General features: G+C 42.6%; 1 protein-coding gene across 10 annotated transcripts in view; it reads right to left on the bottom strand.

The window, feature by feature from the left end:
• Positions 1 to 12,396: 12,396 nt before the first annotated feature.
• The window catches only part of fbrsl1 (fibrosin-like 1), a 362,003-nt gene continuing 348,815 nt past the window's right edge, over positions 12,397 to 25,584 (bottom strand). For 5 of the 10 annotated variants that reach the window (XM_052066943.1, XM_052066947.1, XM_052066946.1 and 2 more), the window contains 11 exons: positions 25,233 to 25,483; positions 22,537 to 22,590; positions 22,331 to 22,426; positions 21,160 to 21,231; positions 20,554 to 20,583; positions 20,187 to 20,258; positions 19,670 to 19,802; positions 19,399 to 19,482; positions 17,381 to 17,464; positions 16,369 to 16,633; positions 12,397 to 14,862 (listed from right to left, as the gene is read on the bottom strand). In XM_052066943.1, coding sequence (XP_051922903.1) covers positions 13,560 to 14,862; positions 16,369 to 16,633; positions 17,381 to 17,464; positions 19,399 to 19,482; positions 19,670 to 19,802; positions 20,187 to 20,258; positions 20,554 to 20,583; positions 21,160 to 21,231; positions 22,331 to 22,426; positions 22,537 to 22,590; positions 25,233 to 25,483 — 2,444 coding nt within the window. In that variant the 3' untranslated portion in view covers positions 12,397 to 13,559. The remainder of the gene's footprint in view (positions 14,863 to 16,368; positions 16,634 to 17,380; positions 17,465 to 19,398; positions 19,483 to 19,669; positions 19,803 to 20,186; positions 20,259 to 20,553; positions 20,584 to 21,159; positions 21,232 to 22,330; positions 22,427 to 22,536; positions 22,591 to 25,232; positions 25,484 to 25,584) is intronic. The other 5 variants (XM_052066945.1, XM_052066944.1, XM_052066950.1 and 2 more) reach the window with 5 other exon arrangements.

The raw sequence follows: 25,584 nt of genomic DNA, 5'->3' as shown, positions 1-25,584 counted from the left end.
ACTTTGGAACTATTTGAAGTGTTACTACTGTTCTGATTTTCACAAGACAATCAAACATTGTGATCTTGAGTTACCTCATCATCAATAATTTATCGAATGATTGACGTGTTTGTCACAGCTTGACGAAAACTGTAATAGCTGTTTTGATCTCAATGCATCGACCATGACGATTGATTATAGAACAAACAAGTTAGCAAGAAATTACGCAACCAGTTTTATGGGATCTGACATTTAATAATACAGTTGGAGGTAGGCTTATCTTTCTCGTTAAACAAAGACCAACGTGGAACTCGAAGTTAACAGTCCCTTAATGCAGGACGAATCAGAGCCCTGTCTAATTTCCGTGCTTTATTTATGGAGTGTGTGGTATGGGGTCAGTAAAAGGGACTTCTCATCATCTGTCTAGTGGGCAAGAACGTGCACGCATAATAAACTCTCTCACACATTTACACACTCTCATGAGGATGTGCCATTCATTCAGAATGTATTCTTAAGGGAAATTAATCTATTTTCACTTGGCATTCGGTATTAAACAGTAAAACCATGAGACATCCTTTGAAAAGAATGCAGCTTTTTTTGGATATCACAACCAATCTGTCCATCAGCATTTTCTAATTGGATCAACTATTGGCGGTGGCAGCTGTATAGAACATCGAACAGGTAATTATATTCAATAATGAGAAAATTAACCTTAATGCCGCCCAGTGGGAATGGAGGCACGCGAGGAACATCACTCGACTGTGCTCTCCGAAATGTTCTTTCTCTATTTGAGGCTAATTGCTGGAGGATGTCCTCTTAAGTGAGTGTGAAAAGCTGTGTCTAATTACTGCAACATTAATCAGGCATTAGCTTGTTATCACAAGGTTAACTTATCAGGAGGGGCCCAGAAGCAGCTGGAGGTGCCGGTTACTCACGCTGCACTGGTCCAAACGGTCCACAAGGGGTCGTGCTTGTTCTTCCTATTAATCTTGACGCTTTTGTGTGCGAAGTGGTTTTGAGACTTCTCCGATTGAAATTTGGAATGCCAAGAATCGATACTTACATTTCCTGCTCTGTGGGAAGCCCAGAGAAAAACGTAGAACTTCAAGGATTCACATTTGTTAAGATATTACAAGGAAGATTTACCTCTTAAAGCATGATAGATTATGTATAAATACTTTTTCGTTGGAATGAACTCTGAATGGATAGTTGGCACATTATGTTTTAAAAAAGCTAAAACCCATCAAACATCCATCCATCCATTTTCCCAACCGCTTGATCCTCACTAGGGTCAAGGGGGTGCTGCAGCCTATCCCAGCCGTCTTCGGGCAGTAGGCGGGGGACACCCTGAATCGGTTGCCAGCCAATCGCAGGGCCCCAGCAAACATACAAACAAAAAAAAAATGTTAATGTCCTGTTTGCAATTGATGTTTTCAACAGTCAGTACACCACGTCCAACTATTTGCTTTTTTCCTCATCTTTTCAAATCATCCCATGAAACTGCCATTCATCGATTTATCCAGCTTCTGGATAAATCGATGAATGGGTTTGTCAAATATCAAAATCAGAATCATCTTTATTGGCCAAGTATGTAGAACACACAAGGAATTTGTCTCCGGTATAACACGCTGCATTAGTATCATCGTAAACAAGGACATAACAAATAGGTATGGAAGGACATTTCGTAATCTAAGTGAACCGTAGTGCAGTGGTACCACCACGTGACAACTGTGAGACAATGTGCAAAGTATCAAGCAGAGCTCAAGTGATCAGTGGTAGAATACAATACTATGACACTTTGTACAGTTGGTGCAGAAAATCTTTGAACCATTTTAGAGTGACCAGTAGCAGTATTTGTAGTACAAGAAGAGTGACTACGTCAGTGATTGTTTAGGGAGTTAATGGCTAGAGGGAAGAAGCTGTTTAAGTGTCTGCTGGATTTGGTGCACATTGGATCGTATTCTGATCCAGGCATCCCTTACAGAAGGTAGGGAAATTATAGAGAGATAATAAAGCTGGGGGCGGCCCAGTGATCCAGTGGTTAGCGCATCAACCTCACAGTGCAGAGGTCCCAGGTTCAATTCCAGCTCTGGCCACCCTGTGTGGAGTTTGCATGTTCTCCCCGGGCCTGTGTGGATTTTCTCTGGGTACTCTGGTTTCCTCCCACATTCCAAAAATGAGCATGGCAGGCTGATTGAACACTCTAAATTGTCCTTGTTCGTCTCTTTGTGCCCTGCATTTGGCTGACAACTGGTTTAGGGTGTCCCCCTCCTACTGCCCGAAGAAAGCTGGGATAGGCTCCAGGACCCCCAGCGACTCTTGTGAGGACAAGCTGATTGGAAAGTGAATGAATGAATAGTAAAGTTGGAATCTAAGGTCAAGAGTTTGAATCATTGCTCTGGATTTCCTGTATTATTATTTGTGGTCATTTGCATACATTTTTCATTATTATTATTTCATCATATTACTACCTCACTTGGTTTTTCCCCACACTGCAAAAACATGTATGTTGGATTAGTGATAGACTCTAAAAAATGTCCATAGGTGTGAATGTTTTATTTATTTATTTTTTGGCTGAGCCCTTCGATTGACTGGTGTCCAGTTCACAGCACCCCATCTCTCGCCCAAAGACAGCCGGGATTGGCTTCTGTTCAACTGCAACCCTGAGGACGAGCCATATGCCGTACACAGTATTCATCGACGTCACTGGTTGACGTGTAAGCGTCATTTTGTGGGTCAAGTGGGCAGGCAGCATGTGTCAGTCATTCCTCTTATCTTCTAGACTTCTGTTTAGAATGTGTAAAATTTACTGAGAATTTATTAAGGGGGGGGGGGACAACTTCTCCTATGCTTTTTAAGAAAATATCACTCCAATGTTATTTTTTCAGTGGAATATACCGGGAGTAAATCTTCAGAAGGGATACAAATCTCTTCACTCAAATTAGGAGGCTCTCATCAGTGTAAAATGTGGGTCAGTAACTTGTTCTCATCAATATTCACATCAAATTAAAGTTGATTTTAATTGTTTGGAGTAAAATCAATCCATTAGTTTGAGTAAAATTACCTCTCAATATTTTATTCTCTTCCAAGTATAAATTTTACCCTGTTTAGACTGCCACCAAGTAACGTTTTTTTGGAGCAAACATACATGCACTCCACAACATGTACAGTGTCGGTTGATGTAAATGCCGATTTACCCTTTTCTTTGCTTCCAGATTGACCATGTGCCCTGACTTGTTTCCCAACAGATCCAGGAGAGTCAGAATTCCATGGCAGGGCAGAGAAGAGGTTCCACTAGCATTCCTTCCAAAGGCACTCGTTTGTCAGAGTGGTATGGAGATCAGAGGCTGACAAATCTCTCATGTCTCCCAGACTGTCAAGCTCTTTGCCTGCATATCAAAGACAAAAGCACATGCAGTGCAAGAGAGCAGAGCAGCCATTCAGTTTATCCAAGGGCTGTTTAAACCCCCCTGAGCTTGCCCTTTGAAAATGCCTATTAGCCTGGGTGAGAGAGATTACAAGCAAATAAAATTACATTCATTGTGATATTTGATTTCATAATACCCCCAGAATTATAATTACACAGCACTCACACTTTTCATTGAAAAACACATTTGATGGCAACAAAGAATCAGAGATGGGGAATGAGCAGGTTATGCAGCTCCTGATTGAATGCACATTATCTGGCCCGTTTCACCAGAAGTAACAATAATGGCAGAATAATAGAGGCATGAATAGGAATGTAATCAGGTGAGGATGTAGGATTTAATGATAGGATGATATTGAGTACAGAGGCTTTATTTTCGTCTGTAAGACATTTCATATAACGGAGGGGATTGGGTGGCGGTGGGATTGCTTTTTCATGGTGTTAGATTAAATTTACTGCTTTAATAAGGATGGATATGTTTAAAGGCTCACTTGGTACCAGTGGTTAAATCTCTTCCGACCTGTATGATCAAAGGCTTACGCAACAAGTCTTATAAAAAGACACCGCGCGACTGTGAGACAAACTTTTCACAATCCAATTTTGATGTATGTAAAACCAAGCAGCAATGGACACGTTACTGGCGCAGTTTGTTAAGACATGTTGTATGACATTAAATATTACAATAACACTGTAATACAATTTTTTTTTTCGTTGACAAAGACTTAGATCAGGGTTGTCATACTCATTTTTGTCGCGGGACACATAATAATTATAGATTGAACACATGCATGCATATTTCTCGGTTTTGAAAGATCATAATATGCAGTGTTTATGCGCAAAAAATAACAAAGTCAACAATGTTTTTTGCTTTGGGACATTTTTTTCAAGAGTGAACATTTTCAGATTCCAAGATGCTATTGTGGTGTAAATGAACCACCACCGTTTCTATGTACTTTCAGTTGAAAATAGCGTTAGATAAACAGCCTTTAGCTACGATCTTCTGTGTCTGTGAGGGTGAAACAAAAAACACAATAGTTGTATCGCATGGGAAATAGAACATATGCCTTACGGCCTAAACCGACAAGCAGAAGGGAAGCGATTCTCCAGCGGCTCAGGAACGAGCCCTGAGAAGGGCCAGTTTGATAGCAGTACTTGTTTTTCTGATGTGTTAAATAGCTGGCCTTCAACACCCTCAATCAATCGCCGAGTGAGCCACTGTGTAGCTCAGGGTTGCGCGAGATAGCCAGATGGCTTCGGTCGATGCAACTCTGCCTTGTCTCATGTGTCAGAATAACGGCATGATCACGAATGTGGACACACTAACTGCACATTCCTGCCAGGATGTATCCCTGATTTGATTAGTTGGACTAAAGGTTTCCGCAATCAAACGCTGATTAAAGCTCTGTGCTAAACAGAAGCAAATTAACAGTGCTGCGCCAAGACATCATTAGTCTCAGGCTATTATCGAGACGGTTTTTGTTTTTTGCCTCTACTACATGCTGGTCTGATATGAAAAGAATTACTGTAGACCTAACCGTGCACAATGTTTCATACTAACCAGTGTGAGATAATTCTTCACTTGAAGCGGGCAATTCACCAGTGTATGCAAGAAAACGTCAAGACGAGATTTTTGAACAAATTCTCCTGAGGCTGGTGTTGACTAATCTGCAAACAATCCGCTCCGCAAGCTCCTATTGCAAGGAGAAGAACAAGCCCTGAAAGCTGTGATATTAACGAACACAACAAGATAAGACAGGGATTGTTATCTCAGAGCATGGAACTTAGCTGCGATAGCAGATAAGCCTTTCAAAGCATGTTTGCTGTCAGACACGTTTCCAAAGGAGCTTGGGAGGTAGCCCAAGCCTTGAATGGAATGCTGAGAAGCCAGTCAGGATATGATTCCCCTGACCTTTACCATCCCCACGATAGCCACCTTTGGTATTTTGGTGCATAATGTTTACAAACACGAAGATCCTTCCCAAAACCAGATTCCGAGGAACCTATGGTGCCCAAATTAGTATAACAAATACATTACAGTATTTATCTGTACAAATAAATGATACCATATCCATACGAAGGTTAACCTTTATAGAAGTACCAAACCCAACTAGTTAACATGCACATTTACTGAACTGTTCATGAGTGAAAATAAAACTTTATATATATATATATATATATATATATATATATATATATATATATATATATATATATATATATATATATATATATATATATATATAATATTATATAAGTGAGAAGTGAGAATAAGTGAGAATATATATTATATTATATATATATATATATATATATATATATGAATAAAAACACACAATTATTGAAAATAAAAAAAGTAAATAAAAGTTCATGGGATAAGTATTCTTTTTATTTTTATTTTTTGGTATGACGTACTATCACGGCAGTCACACATTGACTACGAAGCGAACTAAATTTCCCACAACACTGACTGTACAAACAATGTAATGTGATCATCTGCAGCCAGTGATGGCCAAGCGGGTGTGTCATAAGTAATTAACATGTTGAGTCGCCTGCGTCTTACCCTCCATGGCAGAGGCTGTGTCGAACCCCTGAGACCGACTCACAGAACCCCTGGGGTTCAATCCAACTCAGGTTAAGAACCACTGCACTAAACTATATCTCAAATGGGAACCAAGGCAGTGAGTACCAAGTCAAAAGCTTTAGCAGAAGATCGCTGTCTCAACACTCTCATTGACCAGACCACCTAAAAAGGCCAGCAGTGTGCATGTACCCGTGTTGCCGGCTTTTTTAGACCTCATTGTCAACATCAAGGCAGCTGACAGAAACCAGACCAGTCAGCAGTTAAGGAGCTGACTCGGAAATGGTGTGAATTTCAAACTGGTGAGTGGTGACAAAGTACTGTGACTGTCAAATGTCTTTGCACCTCTGTAACCATAACAAATATTGTAGATGTCTCACGTACCCATCAAAATGGTGAAGTGAAGATATAAAAAAAAAGATAAAACACTAGAAAACCCTCGGGGGCTTACCAGAAAAGAAACAAAAAAAGCACTTAAGAAGATTTTTCGGGGGGATGGAAAACCAGGAAGCGCACCCTTAATTCACTTTCCTTTCGAATTTGTGAACCTTTGCTGGAGCCTTACTGGTTATATAAAATGCACAGAATAACATGGCAGTGACAGTCATCCCTCAGCGTGGCAAGAGCATGTACTACGTGATGATTAAGGAACCTCTTAAATGCTTGAAACAAGTTTGCAAAATTGAAAATATAGGTCATATATGCTCGTCATGTTTGGTACTGCAAAAACGCATGACTAGCTCTGGAGGCATTCAATAAAATTGTCTCCGAACTCAAAGCCGCGGTGAGAGGTTTGTCACCTGGTGATAAGATGGCTGGTGTGAAGGTCCAAAAATGCTTTTATTTGAATATGTTTTTCTGTTGTAGGATTTTGTGTGGGCAGAAAGGGGGGTGACTGGTTAGTATGTATACCGCATCGCAGTACCACACATAGGTCCAGGATTCAGCTCCATCATTGGCCTTCCTGTGTGGAGTTTCCATGTTCTTCCCGTGCCTGCATGGATTTTCTCCGGGTGATCGAGTGTCCTCTCACATTCACAAAACATTCATGGCATGTTAATTGAACACTTTAAATTGTATGTGCCCTGCGATTGGCTGGCAACCACTTCAGCGTGCACCCCACCTGCCATCCAAAGACAGCTGGGATTGGGTCCAGCACGCCCACGACCATTGTAAGGATAAAGCGGATTAGAAAATAGATGGATGGATGTCTTTGTGTTGCTTTTAATTCAATACCGTATGAAAATATTTGCAAACAATTCTTTTCTTCTCCATTCTATTTTTTTCCACATTTTACACAACGCCCCAACTTCATTGGAATAGGGGCTTGTAGCTTCAACAAAATTGCAAAAGCTACAACATGTATCCATCTGAAAGAAATCGTATGATAATTTAGACAAGATTATTCTGAACAGAGGCCATGCACTTTTTCAGCTCATTATGTTTGAAATTGGTGGCTTTCCATTGGTTTGGAAACATTTGAACTTCCAAGTTTAGTGTGGCATATAAAGGTATTCAGTATAATAGCATACCAGTCAACTCATACGGTTTAGCCATAGTTCATACGGATTTTGTGGTGAATCTTACGTATATGGCCGTGTCGCACAAATCATACGGATTCTGAAAATTTCCGTTTTTTTTCCCACCAACTCCAAATGATTAGGAGTTGGTGAAAAAAGTAACGCAGGAATACAACTCTGAACACAGTAATGCCAGTAAAATGATGATTAGACATTAACCAGACATTGTATTATGGAGATCTACAATAAATATTGAAAATTTTGTGGGGGGTTTTCTGCCGTTATTTTGACATATAAAATGCTTTGGTATGTTATAAGGATTTTTTGCTCTTATTAAGGATTTTTTTGGTAGTTTATACAGGTTGGCGCTCCGAAAAGGTGACAGGTATGTAATAGCACCCCTAGCTTTGTTTATTTTATTCATTTAAGAACCAAAGGCTTAGTGCTTTAAACTGGCTGTTAGCAGAGACCGTGGAGCCCGGCAATAACATGGACTTCAGTTCATCACAACCAATGTCGGGGACCGCCGGGGCTGTGTAAGTGCAGCCCCACTCTTGACCATATGCACAGACGATTGCAGTTCATCCTCAAATAATCAGTTTCGAATCAAGTATCCAGATGATGTTTTGATAACCCCACTGAATATCTCAGACAGTCAGGGCCTGCATCAACGGGGCGTGGACATGGTTGTGAAAGGGAGTAAAAGTAACACATTAAAAAAAACTAACAAACAAAAAAACCCCCGAATAATATAAAAATAAATAAATGAATAAATTAAAAAAGATTCTCAGCACCAAATCCATATCCGCCTCCCACTGTCACAATCATTGCATAAAACAGGTGGCGTCAATCAAATGTTTGGGAGTCCCGGTTGACTCAACATTATCACGAAAACATCAAATTGAGTTAATCTGCAGAACGACCAAATAAAGAATATATCAGTGAGGTCGATCTGGGTCACACAGCAGGTACTCCTTCTGTTGTCACCGCCAGTCTTCTGTGGGCTGCGGTACTCGAATGGTGTCTCGTAAGCTGCCTCAACAGCTACTGCAAAATCTGGACCGACATACCTGATTAAAATCTATTCGAAGATTGTGGGTGAAACTTGGCACAAACTGTTCAAAGCCACCTAGCATAACAACACCACGTGATTGGCTAAAAATGTCATCCCGGACCCCAGCCATGCTCTCAGCAATGAATCCTGTATGTCTTTTTTTCCATCTGGGTGCCAGTACTGTCTATAACTTCATCTTTGGAAGTCATGGCTGCCCATCAGCTGCGTGTTTAGCTTGGAGATATTGGCGCTGTTGGAACTGTCTGCGTTCAATTCAATTCAATTCAATTCAATGCACGTTTTGAGCATGATGTCTCTGCTTTACTGGTGAAACGACACTCTGATTTTCTCCTCTTTTATCTATAACTGCTTCAAACAACAAGGCGTGTGCAAGAACAGTGCTTACAGTTGCATGACTGTGCATGTCTTACGTGTTGTGTTATATGACTGTATTTTGTTATTTTATGTGTGATGTTCTGTAAAGCAGGGGTGCCCATTGCGTCGATCGCGATTGACCGGGAGGTCGCGGACTGGTCCTAAGTTGATCATGAGGGGTCTAGAGGAAAAAAACAAAACAAAACCATTTTATGTGTCTTTGTGCATGTTACGAATATATTTTTTGTCTTAATGTACACTGCAACCTCGATCTTTGGTCCAAAAAGTTTGGGCACCCCTGCTCTGAAGGCTATATAAATAAAGATGTATTGTATCTATCTATGTTCTATCCTAATGTGATTTTTGCATCTTATTATCAATCTCCATTTCATAACAGCCATCATATGGGAAATAATGCATTGGCGGTCTTTGCGATGCACAACATTGCAGTACAGGAGGCTTTCATCTGCTGGGAGAGTGTGAGCGGCAGTGAAAAGGAGCTTGGACTGAACCATTCATTCGCTGCCCATCTTATTAGCTTGGCATTGTGTTATTGTCTGCCATTGTGCACCACAAAAAGCTCCTTAGGCCTGTTCCGCTATTCGCTGAAACTGAGCTTTGTGCCAAGAGCTTTTTGAAGGTATGTGGGACCATGAAAATTCAATCCCAAACCGAAAGCATTGAGGTTTCTGACAGATAAATTAAGAGGATTACTTGGACAATAAGATAATGTCTCACTGACAGCACAGATCTTGCTAATTCAGTTTGCAGTGGACAACTATAAAAAAATAAAATAAACAAAAACAACAACATGATCAACAATCTGGTCTTCACCAAACATGAGCTACACCGGCACAAACTGCATTTTCAAGGCATTTTCAAGTGATACCATATTCTGTCGGCACAGAGGTTACTCGAAACGCACAAACTGTTTTCGATTCACCATCCTTGCATTTGTTTCTATTTTTTGTGAGTGTTGAGGATTGACTGGCTCAAGAAAGAGTTTATCAGAGGACAGCACGGACAAGATTTGGAGACAAAGCCAGAAAGGCCATCTTGAGATGATTTTCACATACTTACATATACCGGTACACATACATGCATATACTGTATGGGTCATGCATATGTGTCCTCCGGATAGGAGGCAAAGACCAAAGAGGAGATTTAATTAGGAAAGTTATAAATGTTAAAAATACATGAAAAAATCACAATGCTTCTCAAATTTGAAGTGTTACTTTGATTTTATTTATTTATTATGCTCTGAATTTCTTTATCAAGCACACAAAATGGTTACAGTGCACTTTAGGTTTAGGCGGAACCTAAAGTGCACTCCAACCTTTACAGGTAAACTAAATTTGACCGTCTCTAACTTTTCAATGCATATGCACAACTGCTCATTGTTTCAGTACATGGGCAAAATTCACAACCGGTGTTTGATAGATGAAAATCTATTTATAAATGAGGTCCATGTCTCTGCCTTTCAGTTACTCCTCCGGTATTTCTATTGCAATCTACCAATAACGCTATGACATTCATTGTGAGCTAGGTGGCCACTGCCTTTTGAGAACTGTTTGAAGATACGCAATGGCGAGGCAGTGGTGATCAATTGGTCGGTGTCGTTTTGGTCTCAAGATGTGAAAATAAGAAAAGCATAAGGAGAACTGTTGAAATACTCATTGTAATTGTAGCATGACAAGTGCTGGCCTATTCATGGCTCCAACACCTGTTGCAAATTTTGCTTTTTAGTTCCTAAAGAGCAGTAATGTGTGCAAAAAGAAAGAAAAGAAAAAAAAAACAACAAACAAAAATCTGAACAGTTGGCCATGTACATTCAAAAGTTTAGAGAAAGTTTAACTGCGTTCACCTGCAAAAATTCTACATTTTTGTCCAGTGTCAGATTGCTTTTATGGGAGTGACCAAAGCAGATTTTTCCATCCAGCTTTTGAAATAAATCTCATAGTGCTGGTATATACCTGACAACATAGAGCATAGGTTTCAAACGCAGGTCCCAGAGGGCCTCTGTCCTGCATGTTTTGCAAGTCTCCCTGTTGCAACACAGCTGATTCAAATGATCAGATAATCAGCAAGCTCTGCGGAAGCCTGATATTGAACCAGTTCATTTGAATCAGGTGTGTTGCAACAGGGAGACTTGGAAAACATGCAGGACAGCGGCCTTCCAGGACCTGAGTTTGACACCTATGACATAGAGCAAATATGGCGCTGTTATGGTTCATATGTAAACAAACATGCACTGAAAGAATTATAACCAATGAGAAAGAGGGAGAGGAAGACAGTATGCAGATTCTTCAAGTCCAGCAAAAGAAAAAAAAGAGCAATGGAAAGAACTGACAGCTGCCGACACTGCAATAACCCATCTGGGTTTGGACATCCAGGCGACGTGTGAATTGATTCCCATCTGATGACGGACTGCATGCTGAAATAAATTGACCTTGCCAGATGATGAATGAAATTGATGGAGCTTTTCATCTCCAGAGGGGCCATTCCACACTGTAAAATGGATAGGGCACAGAATAGTGATTGAGGCAGCTCAAATGGGAGGTGTGTCTTTTTTGTCCACCAGCTCACTTGGTAAATAATGGTTGAGAGCGGAAAATCTGTAAGCAGTAACAAGTATGGGGGTTAAGTGCCGGTTGCTGACAAGATGATTAGGACCACAAGCACATAGCAGTAAAGTGAAGCTGTTTGTGGACAGATGCTACCCATCTAAGCGATACATGGCTCGATTTCTGGGAGCCTAAATTGAAAGCAATAGTAATTTAAGTGTCCCCAATACACCGGCCCAATCCTGGCATTGTGGTTGCAACAAGCCTAAAAAAAACCTCAGCTGAAGTGTGTGGAAGACAGAGGTGCCATAGATTTTCAATAACATCGCCTAATGACCTGGCCCCAGTTTGATCCCACGCTGTCATTATGTGCTGATACCATGGGATAGGATCGCTGGGTCTCATGGCACACAGCAGTGAGATGAGTAGTCAGGGCATTATCGGGATGAATTGGCCATCTCTGGACAGAAGGAAAGTGTAGCCAAGGTCTTGTCAATAAAAAGACAGGGCGCCTCAGGGCTCCCTTCGCAACCACTCCACTGCATCTTGGGGCCTCATTAGAAAGGCAGATGAGTGGTTGTGCATTAGGAGAGAACGTCTCCTCTACCAAGAGCCTGCCTCGAAGGCATTGTTCCTTTTAATGAGCCCAGACTGTTGGTCAATATGCTGCCGGGCTGCCAGTCAATACTGGTTACCTGAAACACAAACACTAAAACCCCTTTCATCCAAAAATCAATGACCTATTTTTCCCCAGCAGATTGTCACGGCACAATCTCATTCATCCCGCTGAAGAGCCTCGCATCAAACGTATGACAAATTTATGGTCAAATGATCAGATTTGTGTAAAAGCGCATTGTCGCAGCTCACAATAAGCAATAAAAGGACAGGCAGAAAACATGTGACATTAGGGCCAAACTTTATTCCATACATTTTAAACCATGAATGTTCTTTTAAATTTTTTTTTTAACTTATCACACCTAAAATTCTACTTCATTTGTATACAAGAATCTAAGAAAAACAACTGCACAGAACCACAAGTTTGACAGGGAATGTCCTTTTGCTGCCCACATTAAAGTGTCCCTCTTTTCTGTCTGGGTCTGGTCCAGTTTATGACATGGAAGTCTTTTAGTATTACCATGATTATTTCATCGGGAAATATCAACATGAGTTTACCCATGCCTCTCAGTGTCACCAGTCTGCTTCCCCTAGGAAATCTAGCGAGGGTGCCATGCTGCTTTGCAAAGATAGCAGATGATCCTTCTAGGCTTCCTTCCAGCACCTACCATCACTTTGCATCCATTGGCAAGGCTTGTCTGTTGCCTTGATATTCAATCAGGATGAGTTCCACAAATTGGACTTAATTGCGTGTGGATGGTTTTTTGTTGTTGTTGTTTTTTATTTATTTATTTTTTTACAAATGGTTAAAAAATCCTAGTAAATGTACACCCAAAGGGATATTGACAGGTTATTTACATCAGCTTTCCATACAGAGACTGAACAAAGACCTCATTATATATATTTGTCTGCATATGTCAGAGGCAAAACAAATCGGTAATATAACACTGTACATTGCCATTTTGAGGATATCCTGGTACCGTGAGGTGAAATTACCCAAAGGTAATCCAAATCCAGTCTTTACAGTCAGAATGGGTATGCCACACAATCAATTGGGATAAATATTGTAAAAAGTGTGACAAATGCACACATTACATCAAATTCGTAGAAATGATTTCTATACAGGGAACAAGGATAGCAAATATACAAACCATTTCAGAGCCTCTTTTTTTCACTTAAAGATGAAAAAAAGTCATTTGATTAATATATTAATAATCATCAAATATTTAAAGTGGATATAAACAGACACATATTTGTGTTCTCTTGACATTGTCTAAACCTTCAGTCCACCCAAAAATATTCATGACATGTGCTCAATCAGATTCTGTACAATCATACTTTTTCCCTTGGAGAAGTCTGCTCTTCTCTAGGGAAGAGGAGTGCATTTTGTTCAAGGGATAGTTTTCAATTGGAGGAGTAGAGCTTGAGAGTGCAGTTTTTCAAGAAGCTACCGCGCCTCTACCTCTTTGGGGTTGCGAGATGGGGAATAGTCCCGAGGGTCCTGGGTGGTTGTGAGGGGTGTAGTCCTCCTCGGGGAAGCCGGCCTGCCACTACCGGCTGGCACAAGTGGCGGAGGCGCACTGAGAGCAGCAGTAGGGGGTGTTCTGTTCAGAAGGCCGTTGTGCCCGGTGGAAGGGCTGAGTCTGGGGTAGGGCATTCCACCAAGGTGGGGCATAAATGGAGGCATGTGTGGTAGGTGGCCTTCCATGGGGGATTGGTGCAGCTGATGGAGCCGTGCTCGGTCCAGCTCTTCCCGCAGGTGGAGGCGCTCTCGCTCCTCCGCCTGCTGCCTCATCCTCTCATGCTCCCTGCGCACTTCCATAAGGTGCTCGTGGTGAGAGTAGTCATGCGCCTCCCGCTCACGGTAGGCTCGCTCTTGTTCGTACACACTGTTGAAACGATGTCCTTGTTCTGCCCTGAGCTGGAAGTCCATGCGCCTCTGTAGATCCAGGCTGCGGTAGGCCTCTCTCAGAGGGTCCCAAGGGAATGCCGGGTGGGGGAGACGCTCTCTTCCTGCCAGCGGGCTGACTCCCATGAAGGGAGCCATGCGAGCCCGGTCCAGAACATTGAGACTGCCCATTTGGGGCATGGCACTCATGGAAAGGGGGAGTGAGTGTGCCATGGGGACACCATGCAAACCCGCTGCTGGAATGTCACTGCCCCGCGGGGAGGGAAGATGAGGATGCTGAGACAAAGGAGGGTGGTGGTGGTGTGGATTTCCAGGCTGGGGCATGGGGGCCGACTGCACTTGTGCAGGCGGCTGGTGAGCTGGCTCGGAACTCACCACCATAACTTCCTGCTCCTCTTTCCTCTCCTCCTTGATCTTCATGTCATCATTTTTTACCTTTGGGAATTGTTCCCCGGTTGAAGGCTCTTTCCTCTCAGTGTCTTTAAGTGCAGGCGGGGGCCCACCTGCCATCTTCATGCTCTGCTCATTGATTACTGCCTTGGAGTATGGAGAGGGAGAACGCTGAGGTGGTTTAATAGAATCCTCTGAAGATCTCCTCTCCAGCATCTCTTTGCCAGGCGAGCGACTCTCCTTTATCTTAACATCGACTAGGGTGGACGACTCTCTGTGGCGCTCCAGTAGGTCTTTCTCTGCTTCCCGCACTCGATCCATGCTGCCGCTGTGATGCCGTACCGGATCACTGCTCTGGCTGGTGGAACGGATCAAGTTGCTGATCTGATAGCTGACTGGCGCAGAGGCTGGAGATGACCGGTTGGAGTGGCGGTTACGTTCCACCGAATCCCTGTGATTAGAACATCAGGTTAGCTTGCGTTGAGGTTGTCATGCTTCCTGCCTCCAACGCAAGAGAGTCTGTCGGTAATATGAATCAATTACGTCACTGCTCCTGGAGTTTGGTAATACTACTGATGTTACAAACTGTTAGTGGTGATGTAAATATTTTCAGCAAATCTATGATCAACGCTAAGTAACTGCTCAGATATGCTTCAGTAGAGTGCTCTGGTCTTCATGTGACGAGTTTACACATTTGCCCCGTGCTTGCGTGGGGTTTCTCCAGACACTGGCTTCCTCCTACATTCCCACAACATGCATGATCGATTAATTAAGGAATTGTGAATATAAATATGAAGGGTTGTTTATATATGTGTACCCGGCACGTCGGCAGACGTCAGCTCTGATAGGGACTAATGCAACCGTAACCCGAATGAGGATAAACGTCATAGAGAATGAATGGGTGGATAAATATTCTATCCTGAAACGCTTCCTAGTGCCAGTCCGAAAAGGAGTAGGAAGAAGCTACCGTACTTATTTAACTCCTACCCCTTCACCATCACTGGGGATAGATTACCAATCAAGGAGTGTAAACCGAGATACTATGCATACATGCACCTCTGCAAGTCCAGGCCTTTCTATGAGGGTCCCAAGGAGCAATCGTTATTATATGCAGAATTTCCCCACACAGCGGGTGTACCCGTATAAGGGCTACACACCAGTATTTCTATGACAGGTTTTTAATGATAGAAAAAGGTGCAACCAGGTTAAATCATTAAAACACTTACAAATATTAATGTGACCTAGCACCTGTTTAACTCAACTGGAAAAAAAAACCTTTTTGAAATGGCAAATCAGCACCTCAGAAAATGTGGTTACTGCACCCAAGCGTGTACACCCTCTTCCTGGGGATGTGGCTGTGTTAAGAATGAACCAATCACATTGAAATGCATGTTAAATGGGAGTCAGCACACACCTGACACCATTTAGAGTGCCTCAGATGAACCACAACGTAGTTGAACTGTTCTAGAAGGCGGTTCCTGATATTTTCATAATCATACCTTTCAGTGCAAGCCATGGTCCCCATTTGCAACCACATTGTCTCAGTTGATTAATTCTTTGTTACCCCCCCTGCATTTTTTTTCTCAATTGAGTTATACAGGTTGTAGGTTAAATTAATGCTGGGAAAGGTTTTTAAATGATCTGTCTTGGTCTCTCTCTTAAAAAAAATAAAAAATCATAGTCATTTGAAGAGGGGTGTGGAACTGTATATCGGAAGCCCCCGCCCCCTCGCACATTCTACACACCCAATTATTGGTCCCTGTAAACACAAAAATGCATGTAATGCACATATTGTACAGTACATCTATCCTCCCATATCCAGTCCCTCTGTGTTTTTACACATTCTTATAAACTGGTTTGTATTTGCACCTTACTTGTTGCTTATTGATTATACTGTAAATAATGCATTAGTACAAATGCCTGTCTGTTATTTTATAAAGAACAAATAAAAGCTCACCGGTCTCTGTCTTTCTCCTCTTTTCCAATCGATGAGTCTCTTTTATCTCTTTCTTTTTCCCTCTCCCGTTCACGCTCTCTCTCTCGTTCTCGCTCATGGCTGTTGGCGGAGCTGCTCCTCTCAGCATCTGCAGTTTTAGGCCACTGTGGCGGCGTGGGGAAAGATGGCGGTGTGCGTCGCAGCCTGTTCCAGGTGTCATGTTGTGGGCTGCTAAACGGGGGCAGTCCTCCGGGTCCCTCTTTGGGGCCAAACATACTGTTGGACCCTGGAAAGAAGATGGAGACAGACATTGGACCTATTGGGATTTCATTTTGCATACTTCGAGGGAGCAACAAAATGGGAAGATCTCATCAGCATGAAAAGTTTCCTTTCTCTTTTTCTCTGGAGGCTCACTCACTGAGGCTGTTTGAAAGAATTTCAGGTTAATGGCAATCCCCAAAAATGAAAATAAAAATCATTTTCTCTTGGATTAAAGCTCTTGCTTTCTCTGTCCCGACGATTCATTTGCCCTGCTGGAGCTGAAGGCTGTGGAAATTCAGGGGGAGACTTTAGCATTCCAAAGGATGTTTATTCCAATCACATCCATTTTCTCCACAAGGTGACTGATTTGGCAGTAAGAAAAAGGCAATGGTGAAGGGAAAGAGAGACAACCCTCCATGATGGTGCAGAAGCGGCTTGTCAAATAATTAATATTTTAATTGCCACCAACAGGGGGGCTGAGAGGGTCCGTTGGCAGTGGCATCGCAAGATTAAACCCCGGCTGTTGGGGACACAGTTGGAAGATGGAATGGCAGCGAGGAGGAGGTCTGCTGTGGTGTGTCGCACAGCTTTGTTGAGCCTCTCCTGGCCGGGGCTGCTTTGACTCGGAAACTAGAGCTAAGTGTCGTGAATTTTCTCCTCCTCTACTGACTCTCCCTGTGGTCTAATGATTTTCCTACTCTTTATTCTTACTGGCCACAGGGGCCAGATTTAAGGGAGGAGCGTTGGAGGAGCAGTGGGGGCCAGCGCTTACCAAGCGAGGGGTTGCCTAATCCTCCGAAGGCACTGCTTGAAAGGTTGCCGAGGCCGCCAAAGGAACTGGAGCGACTGAAAGGATCTGCAAAATGCCAAACAGGGATTAGCAAAAAGGGGCGAGGGTGGGGGTACTGGCGAACGGTGATCACCACCACACCGACCCGTTCCACTCTGCTTTTCTCTTACAAGCGAGCTGTTTTGTTGAGCGCTGCCACCCTAGCTCTATGCCTCCGGATGCTGCAGTGGCCAGCACTCCTAACTGGAGTGGGTTGTCCCTCTTGGATTAGGACAACACCACCACTTTGTGCAAAAGAGTTGTTGGGAATGAGCAAAAATTGCCTGTAGAGAGGCTGAGGGAACAGGTGTTTAAGGGGGTGTTCACTTTCCTGAACCAAGGAAGAAATCTTTTTTATACAGGCTCACTTTGTGTTCACACATCTATACCATCAGCTCAAACGTTTCCCCCCCAAAAAAGCATTTTGGAGTTGGGGTATTTTTAACATTTCAACTGGGATAGTTGATACCATCTCTCAACAGACAGCATACACATGGGGAACAGAGGGCGCTTTTGTCACATAGTCTTCTTTTTCAAAATGGCATGAAATCATAAGAAGCGAATACGTCCATTCAAGGGGCTATTCCATAGACTCAGCTCTCAACTTGTAACACAGAAAGTTCATTACTGAGAATGTGATTATTGCAATGAATATACATAGGAAATAATTAAATGCAGAAACAAATCCAAGAAGGATTTGTCGTCGTCGTCATCATTGTCATCATCATCATCATCATCATCATCATCCCTTGTTCATTTAATACATGTGAACTCAACTTTGTGAGGCAAATCAAAACATTATTAAATACTGCCATGTCGTTGAAGACTTTATCGCACAGGGTGATAAAGACTTGCGAGGGTTAGGGAATGTAGCAAATGTTGTCTTTAGTTAGGGCTCATTCAAGTTTGCAAATGTCTTTGCAAACCTGAATGAACCGTGACAAAAAAATAAATAAAAACAATCGGGGCATTTGCAAACAATCGCAAACATTCGCTGCTTAGTGAGAGACAGGCTTCAATTACTCAACAGTCAGGGTTCCAACATCCTAAGGCAAGTTAAATCCAAGACTTTTTATTTCCATTTCAAATGAAATTTAAGACCTACATCACAATGTTCCCAATGTCCCAGGTTGTCCAAACCTGCTACACTACATACCGGAAATAAGGTTCCCATCCATTGCAGATATGGCAGGGAAAATCCGCCTTTTATTTATTTTTGTTTTAGGCGACCTGATCATGTTTAAAAAAATATTTTTTTTTTTTAAACTGAGAGGAGGAAAGTCAAGAGTCCAGAGAAACAGAGCAGAGAAATTAACGCAACAGGGGGTTAAAATGTAATAATTGACAGTGATACCAACATGTGGAAATTTGGTCTGAAACAATGGTGATAGCGAGGGTCTTTGAAGCGTTTATATTTAACAAATAAATAAAACATATTTATATATAAACATTCGTGAAGATGATTACAAAACAACTTTATTTTTAGGTACTGATGGGTACTGATACGTATCTGAGCTTTTGAGTTTGCTCATCTGAAGTGACAATTAGTCTGAAAGTAGCAAAACTTGCGACCGTATGATGTTGCTGACCATTCTTTTCTTTTTCCTGGAGCAGGATTTAAATGTTTTATTCTTTTAAGTAGCAACAACAGATATACAGTATATGTATGACGCAAAAAGAAAAAAAAAGTTGTTGGTTGTCAGTACAAGAAGGCAGGAAGTTGACGGTATGGTAAAAATAGTTTCCGTGCATCCCTATTTCCCAATATGCTATGCTCACGGTTACGATGATCTAACTGAACCACGGGAATCAGGATAAGTGTGCTACAACAAGGATTTGCATTATACCCTGGTGTTCTCCTCCTTGGTTAATGCAATAAATGAGTTCAGGTGAGATACACCAAGTTGAGAGCGATGGAATAAAAGAGAAGATCATAACAATATTAACATGGAATTACTTACACTTACCTGCCAAATGGCTTGGAGGCAGGAAACCACTGGGGTGGGCAACAGGACCATATGGAGAGGGAGCAGGGTGGCCTGAGCCTATCGAAGCAGAGGGGACATTAAGATTATTCACTTCCAATCACACAGTTGCAAGCTCTGTAATTAGCTCATTAGGTTGGGGTGCTGGTCCACAATTTGTGGAGTTTTCACCTCACGGTCCATAAAATACGGTATGTGTCTTATTATTATTCCTCCATTTATTTTGGTGCTGAGGGACCCCACTGACCTGAAGAAGAGAAGAGGGGTCGTGCCAGGTCATGAGGATATGGGAACCCCGGGAAGACACCTGGGACTGGGGGTCGGCTGAACAGATCCAGCTTCCCATTCATGTCTAGTTTGTGGGGGTCCAGCTGCATTTGCTATGTTTGAGCAAGGGACAAACAGGGGGAAGAAAAATTAGGTTGCTTGGCAACAGTGCCCAACGATGAGCCGGTTGAGGTGGGTAAGCAAACAAATAATTCAGCATCTCCAATTCTAAAGTATTGTAACTAATGTATGTAGATTTCACCAGACCTACAGGGTCTGAGTGGTGCCACATGATTTCAGTGGCATCCCTAACTTGCTACTTCTATTCAACATTGTAATGGTTAATGACAATGTCTCTTCAGAGCATAAAAGCACCTGTTTTTGATTTGAATATTCAAGAACATGATTGCAGACCTCTACTGGATGTGGTATGCTTCTGTTCGGGATGTGGACATCTAGTTTTTTGTGACAGTAAAAACTGTTTCCATCTCACGCACCTTCATTTTCTGCTGGTGGTGGTAGATCTGCCACGCGATCTGGACATGCACTGCACACCACTTGCCAGGTTTCTACAAATTTAGAGAGAAACTGATGTTAGCCAGCTGGCTTTTATAGCTAAAGCTAAAACTGGATGCCGGTATTGAAAATTTCTGGCCAAACTACAAACTGGTAAGTCATCCTGGTTTCCAACCAGGCATCGAGTAACAAAATGTAACCCTAACTTTAACACAGAGAGACCTCAATGCTATCCTTAAATGCAGCAGCTTGTATTTCTTTGTCAGTGACTATTGTGGATTGTTTGACTTTGTGGCCTGGCCAGGGAAATGAAACGTTATAAAGGAGAGAAACAAAGCTGCAACTTACTCGAACATTTGTCCTGAATGGGTCCGTAATCTGAATGGAGAGAAACAGACAATACTTGTCATCTATCATCCAAAGCTTTATGCAGTGGGAAAACACAGTGCTGTTTTGAAAAGCTAATAGCATTCATGTTAGTTTCTCATCGATAAATGTCCAGTGCCACTCTCGCACAAAATGCAAAGACATTTCTCAAGCAGACGTGTGTCACACTACTTCAACATTTCTGTCTTTCCATCATCCATTTTCTATATGGCTTAACCTGAACATTATTATCTGTCACTCAATAGCTGCGGGTGAGCTGGAGCCTTTCCCAGCTGACTTTGGCCAGTGGCGAAGCATTCCCTGGACTGGTTGCCAGCCAATAACATTGCACGTACAGACAAACTGCCATCTACACACACATTGACACTTAATGAATATCTAGAGCTGTAAATCAACCAAAGTCGACAGTATTTGGAATGTGGGAAGAAGCCAGGGAACCAGGTGAAAACCCGCGCAACCATGGGGAGAATATCGTGACGCTATTAGCTCACTCATATTTTGTCTTAAAGGTTGTCATGTTTGCAACACATACATGACTGGAGGATAGGTGGATGGCTTGATGCTTACCCGTGGATCTTTCTGAAGGAGTGTGTGAGGTACTGCTCCAGGACGAGCTGCGACATCAATGGGATTGGATGCCTGCGAAGCGATCACACATTAGCTGACAAAGCTAACTGAAAAAGCGCACCGGTGAAGGGTAAGGAATAACAGTCAAAGTTACAGCATCGTTTTGACTGTATGTACTGTAAGTACTATGCATTGTCTCTAAAACGTACAATTCACATGGTAGACTTGCATAAATGCAGGGGGAAGACGATTCCCCTCATCATTTTGATGGTCCTCAGTGTGACTTTGAATTTTGTAATCCTTAGCTACTGATGTGTCAAAGCTGATGATGGTTCCTACAACTGTTGCTGACCCACAGCAGGCTAACCCATCTCAGATCTCTCAGATCTTCTTTTTATATCAGAGTGCCTGGATCAGCCATATGAATCCATCCTTAAATCACGGCTGGGAAATTCCTGCAGGTTGACGTAAGTCACCAACAGACACACATCCAAACACACATAAGTCCCTCACCCACAAGCTCCTCTCCCAGAATGCCTCTCGGAGGATTTCCACGTCTAATCGTGTTCCGTGAACCATCTGGAGGGGCCTTTGACAAAAGGGCCTCTTCATGGCAGAACCCACCGGGAATAAGGCCAGTGGATTTAGGCCAGCTTTGATTGGTGCCTACACCAGGTCAGAGCCTTTGGGCATCTGCCAGACACAACCACACCCTCCTCCCACATCTTATCCCTCCCATCCTCATTGCCATCACCCCCGCAGCCGTTGGAGGCTTGTCTCACCCAGACAGACAGATGTTATCTAATGCTCTCAGCTGTTGCCTGTCATGGCTTTGTTCAGTACTTAGCTCTGGCTGCCGCATGCTCAGACAATGCTGTTTACAATGAATACAACCAACAAATGACGTGTGTTGAATCTAGAACATAGCATTAGGGACAACATCTCTTAAATTACAATATGGGGTAAACGTTTTGCCAAATTGTTGGGAGAGAATGAAAACCTATAGATCATCACCTTTTTTCATCAGATTTCTTTTGAAGGCACATGGTGTGTTATGCTTGCATATTTACAAATACATGAAACTAAAAGGAGTGTGTGTGTGAAAATTATTGTTTTTTGTTTGTTTGTTTGTTTTTCAGCTCATGCATGAGATTTGGGCAAAGGGGCTGACCTTGGGTTGGAAGGCTCCTTGCAGTGAGCTGAAGGGTCCTGAGTGTGGGAGCAGTGGGGGCATACCTGGCATGGTGGGAGGGTAGGAGGGGAAGAACTGAGGAGAAAGGGGACGGAGAAAAGCAAATGATCCGGGGACAACATTCAAATAGGTCAACTATTGACCTTTTCAAATGCAAATGAGGGGTTTAAGTTACAATGACTTACATTAGAATGATGTCTGATGAACGGATTGTCCAGTTTGGGGTTATATTTGTCAAACTGGAAGAGAAAAAGCAGAAAACAGAACATTGGATTAGAATTGATAAACTTAACAAACTCAGTCAATCAAATAACATGTTCATCATAACATCTTATAATTCGGGGAAGAAAACAAGACATATGATCACCATCTGCAAAAGAGCAATAAACACAATTTAATCCAGACTTTAAAGCCCTCAAGTGAAGCAGCTGGCATGTCATGGGTTTATTTCGATTGCATTGTCAGATAAGGCAGGACACTTATTAACAAGAGAAGAGCACAAATTATCCAACTGTGCATACAAGGTCTCGGTATGAGGGTGGCAGTGGTTGGGCGGGATTAGGCGGGGTCATAATGGGAATTATATCGTTATTCAACAAACCAGTTGGTCCTATTCAGTGGGGAATTGATGTGAAACTAACAGTTTTTAGTGTAGTTTATCAAAAGAGGCCCTGACCATGATTTTAAGCAATCGTGCTTAAAAGGAAAAAAAAAAAACTAAATGAAAGGCCATAAGGAGTCTTTTGTGTGACCAGCCCGTCCATAAGTTTTTTTTTTAATGTGAGTGGAGCAGACAATGTTAGCAATGCTTCGGCACTGATTCAAGACAGATCAGCATGTAACTGATACGCAGAAAAAAAATCTATAAATGCTTAATTGATGTGGTGAAAGCTTTGGAGCAGGAGAGCTCTAGTCTGGCTGAATAACCACATTAGTATGTTGCCATTTAACAACGGTGTCCTTCGAATGAAAATGTTTTGATCTTGCTCTCGACACATAAGGAACTCATCATGAAGCTGAAGAGCGAAAAATAAAGTGAAAACGTTGTCCCACACATGAATAGTGGCATTGTGAGTCTGTCCTCAAGCTTGTGAGTCTGTCCTCAAGCTAATACAGGCGTGCCATTTTTAAAACACACTAATTACATGCGACAGTAACTCATTCCCCTCCACAAATACACAAACCATTTGCAGGTGCTTTTTGCGAGTGTTTTTATAAACTCTCCTGGCGGGCACTGACATATTTTAGTTGACATAAAAGTGAGTGGGTAGTAGGGACATATATTGCTGTGTGTGCTGCGACGCGGGTGGTTAAGCTGTTGGCTAAGCCCATTGTGAGGACGCAAGCTTTGGACTTGGAGGCCCTCTGGTGCAGCAGGGACATTCACATCTGCACAAAACAGCGGCAGTGCTCGTTCAAGGATTCTAATGGGCCCAAATCAAAGACAGCCGGCCTACTGAGAGGCAACCCCGAGCCAGCTTTCGCGCTCATTAAATGCCTCTTCTGCATTGCTGAAGGCCCGGCCAGCTTAATTCTAACACTGAAAGAGGAAAGCCTTGTCTCTTTACATCCTTGTAAAAGAAAAAAAAAAATTCTAGGAAATATATGATGCCTGTCAGTTTGATTCTAAACAGCTTATCGTTCATCGATATTCCTTGCTCACATAGGGGGGGGGGGGGGGGGGGGTCGACAGAGTGGGTCAATGCTGCCACCTGCTTGAGGGCACTGAACAATAAACAAATATCGATGCTGTGTAATTTCATTAATTACTGCCATTAGCCAAGGAATGTAACAGCTAAAATTAGACAAGAGCCAAGTGGAGGAGTGGAGAGAGGACAGGAGAGAGATATTGTGAGAAACCACCTGACAACACAGCAACAACAACTACATCATTAATCCCGCGGCTCCCAGCATGCATCCAAAGAGAAGAATCACTGTTGGGAAAATGGTGGGGTGAGGAAAACACATTAAGGAGAAACACAGTTTGAAGAAAAAAAAAGTGAAGCATTCGATGCATAGTGGCCTGTGAGCACTTAGAGTGGGCTGCGAATGACCACCAAGCTCTTAATCAGCGGTCAAGAGATGATAAATGACATTCCATTATTGTACTTGAGCCAGAAGAGGAAATTGTGATTTTTGCCCGAATTGCTGCATGTAAGAAATGAATAGTCATAAACCTTTCTTCTCAGTACTAGTCTGGGAAATACAGATTGATCCTCCCTCATAAACTGCCATGCAAAATTTAATGGCAGTCTGTTAGCGGCAGCAGCACGACCGCAGGATCAAAATAGTATCGAAAATGTCTTTCATCTGCAATGACGGCATTCTACAAACTGCGCCGTCTGGGTTGTGTCTCTCAGTCGCCTATTTGCTCTGAACACTCATGCACCGTCTGATGCCAATGACAATTTCCTCATCATTTCAAAGCAGAATCTTTTAAACACGATACAAAAGCCTACCTTAAGGTGATTCCCCTGCACAATATATATCAGAGGACTGACATTTCATGTAAAACTTGGTCAGGGGGGGTCATAGTCGGCAGACCCAACACAATCTCTTTGAAACGTGATGTCGTGTAAATAACATGAAAATGAACATAGGCAAGGTTGAGTGTGTGAATCAAATCGGGGGAAGCCGAAGCCACTGGATTTTAACGACTATTCATGGTTCCTGGAGTTGTTGATAATAGACCTAAACTGATAAAGAGTGATTATTTTCCTGAAGGGAGGGATTCCTACAGCAACGGGACACGTTGGGTCAATTACGGGGTGAATAAACAGCGGGAGTTGATTGAGAAAGGGACTGGGATGGTGGCAAGGGAAGTGACTAGAATTTCAAAGTTGATTTAATTTATTATGATTATTTTTTTACTTATCCTCACATTTCTGGCTTGGTTACGCACCATGGGAGGTGCGGTGGGCGGGGTGAGGATGGCGGCCGGGGGCAGACTGGCGGGGAAGGGCGTGAAGGTGTGCTGGTGGGTGTGTTGGTGCTGGTGCATGTGCTGATGTTGGTGAAACTCGGCCCTCAGGAGCGACACGGGGGCCAGCGGCGAGGCAGATGGCCCCCGGCCCCGCTCTGAACTCTGAACCAGGAACCGGTTGTTCAGCTCCTGCCGCAGTAGATCATGCTCTGCAAGAAAGGAGAGCGAGGAAAACCCAAAAAAATAATAAATGAAAAAAAAAGAGAGAATGCAAAGAAAAAAGGGGGCAAGGAGAGGGGGATAGATGGAA

This window comes from Hippocampus zosterae, chromosome 6 (genome assembly GCF_025434085.1).
Source record: "Hippocampus zosterae strain Florida chromosome 6, ASM2543408v3, whole genome shotgun sequence".
Taxonomy (NCBI): Eukaryota; Metazoa; Chordata; class Actinopteri; order Syngnathiformes; family Syngnathidae; genus Hippocampus; species Hippocampus zosterae.
The sequence above is the reverse complement of the archived record's forward strand: the minus strand, read 5'-3'. Positions and strand labels throughout refer to the sequence as shown.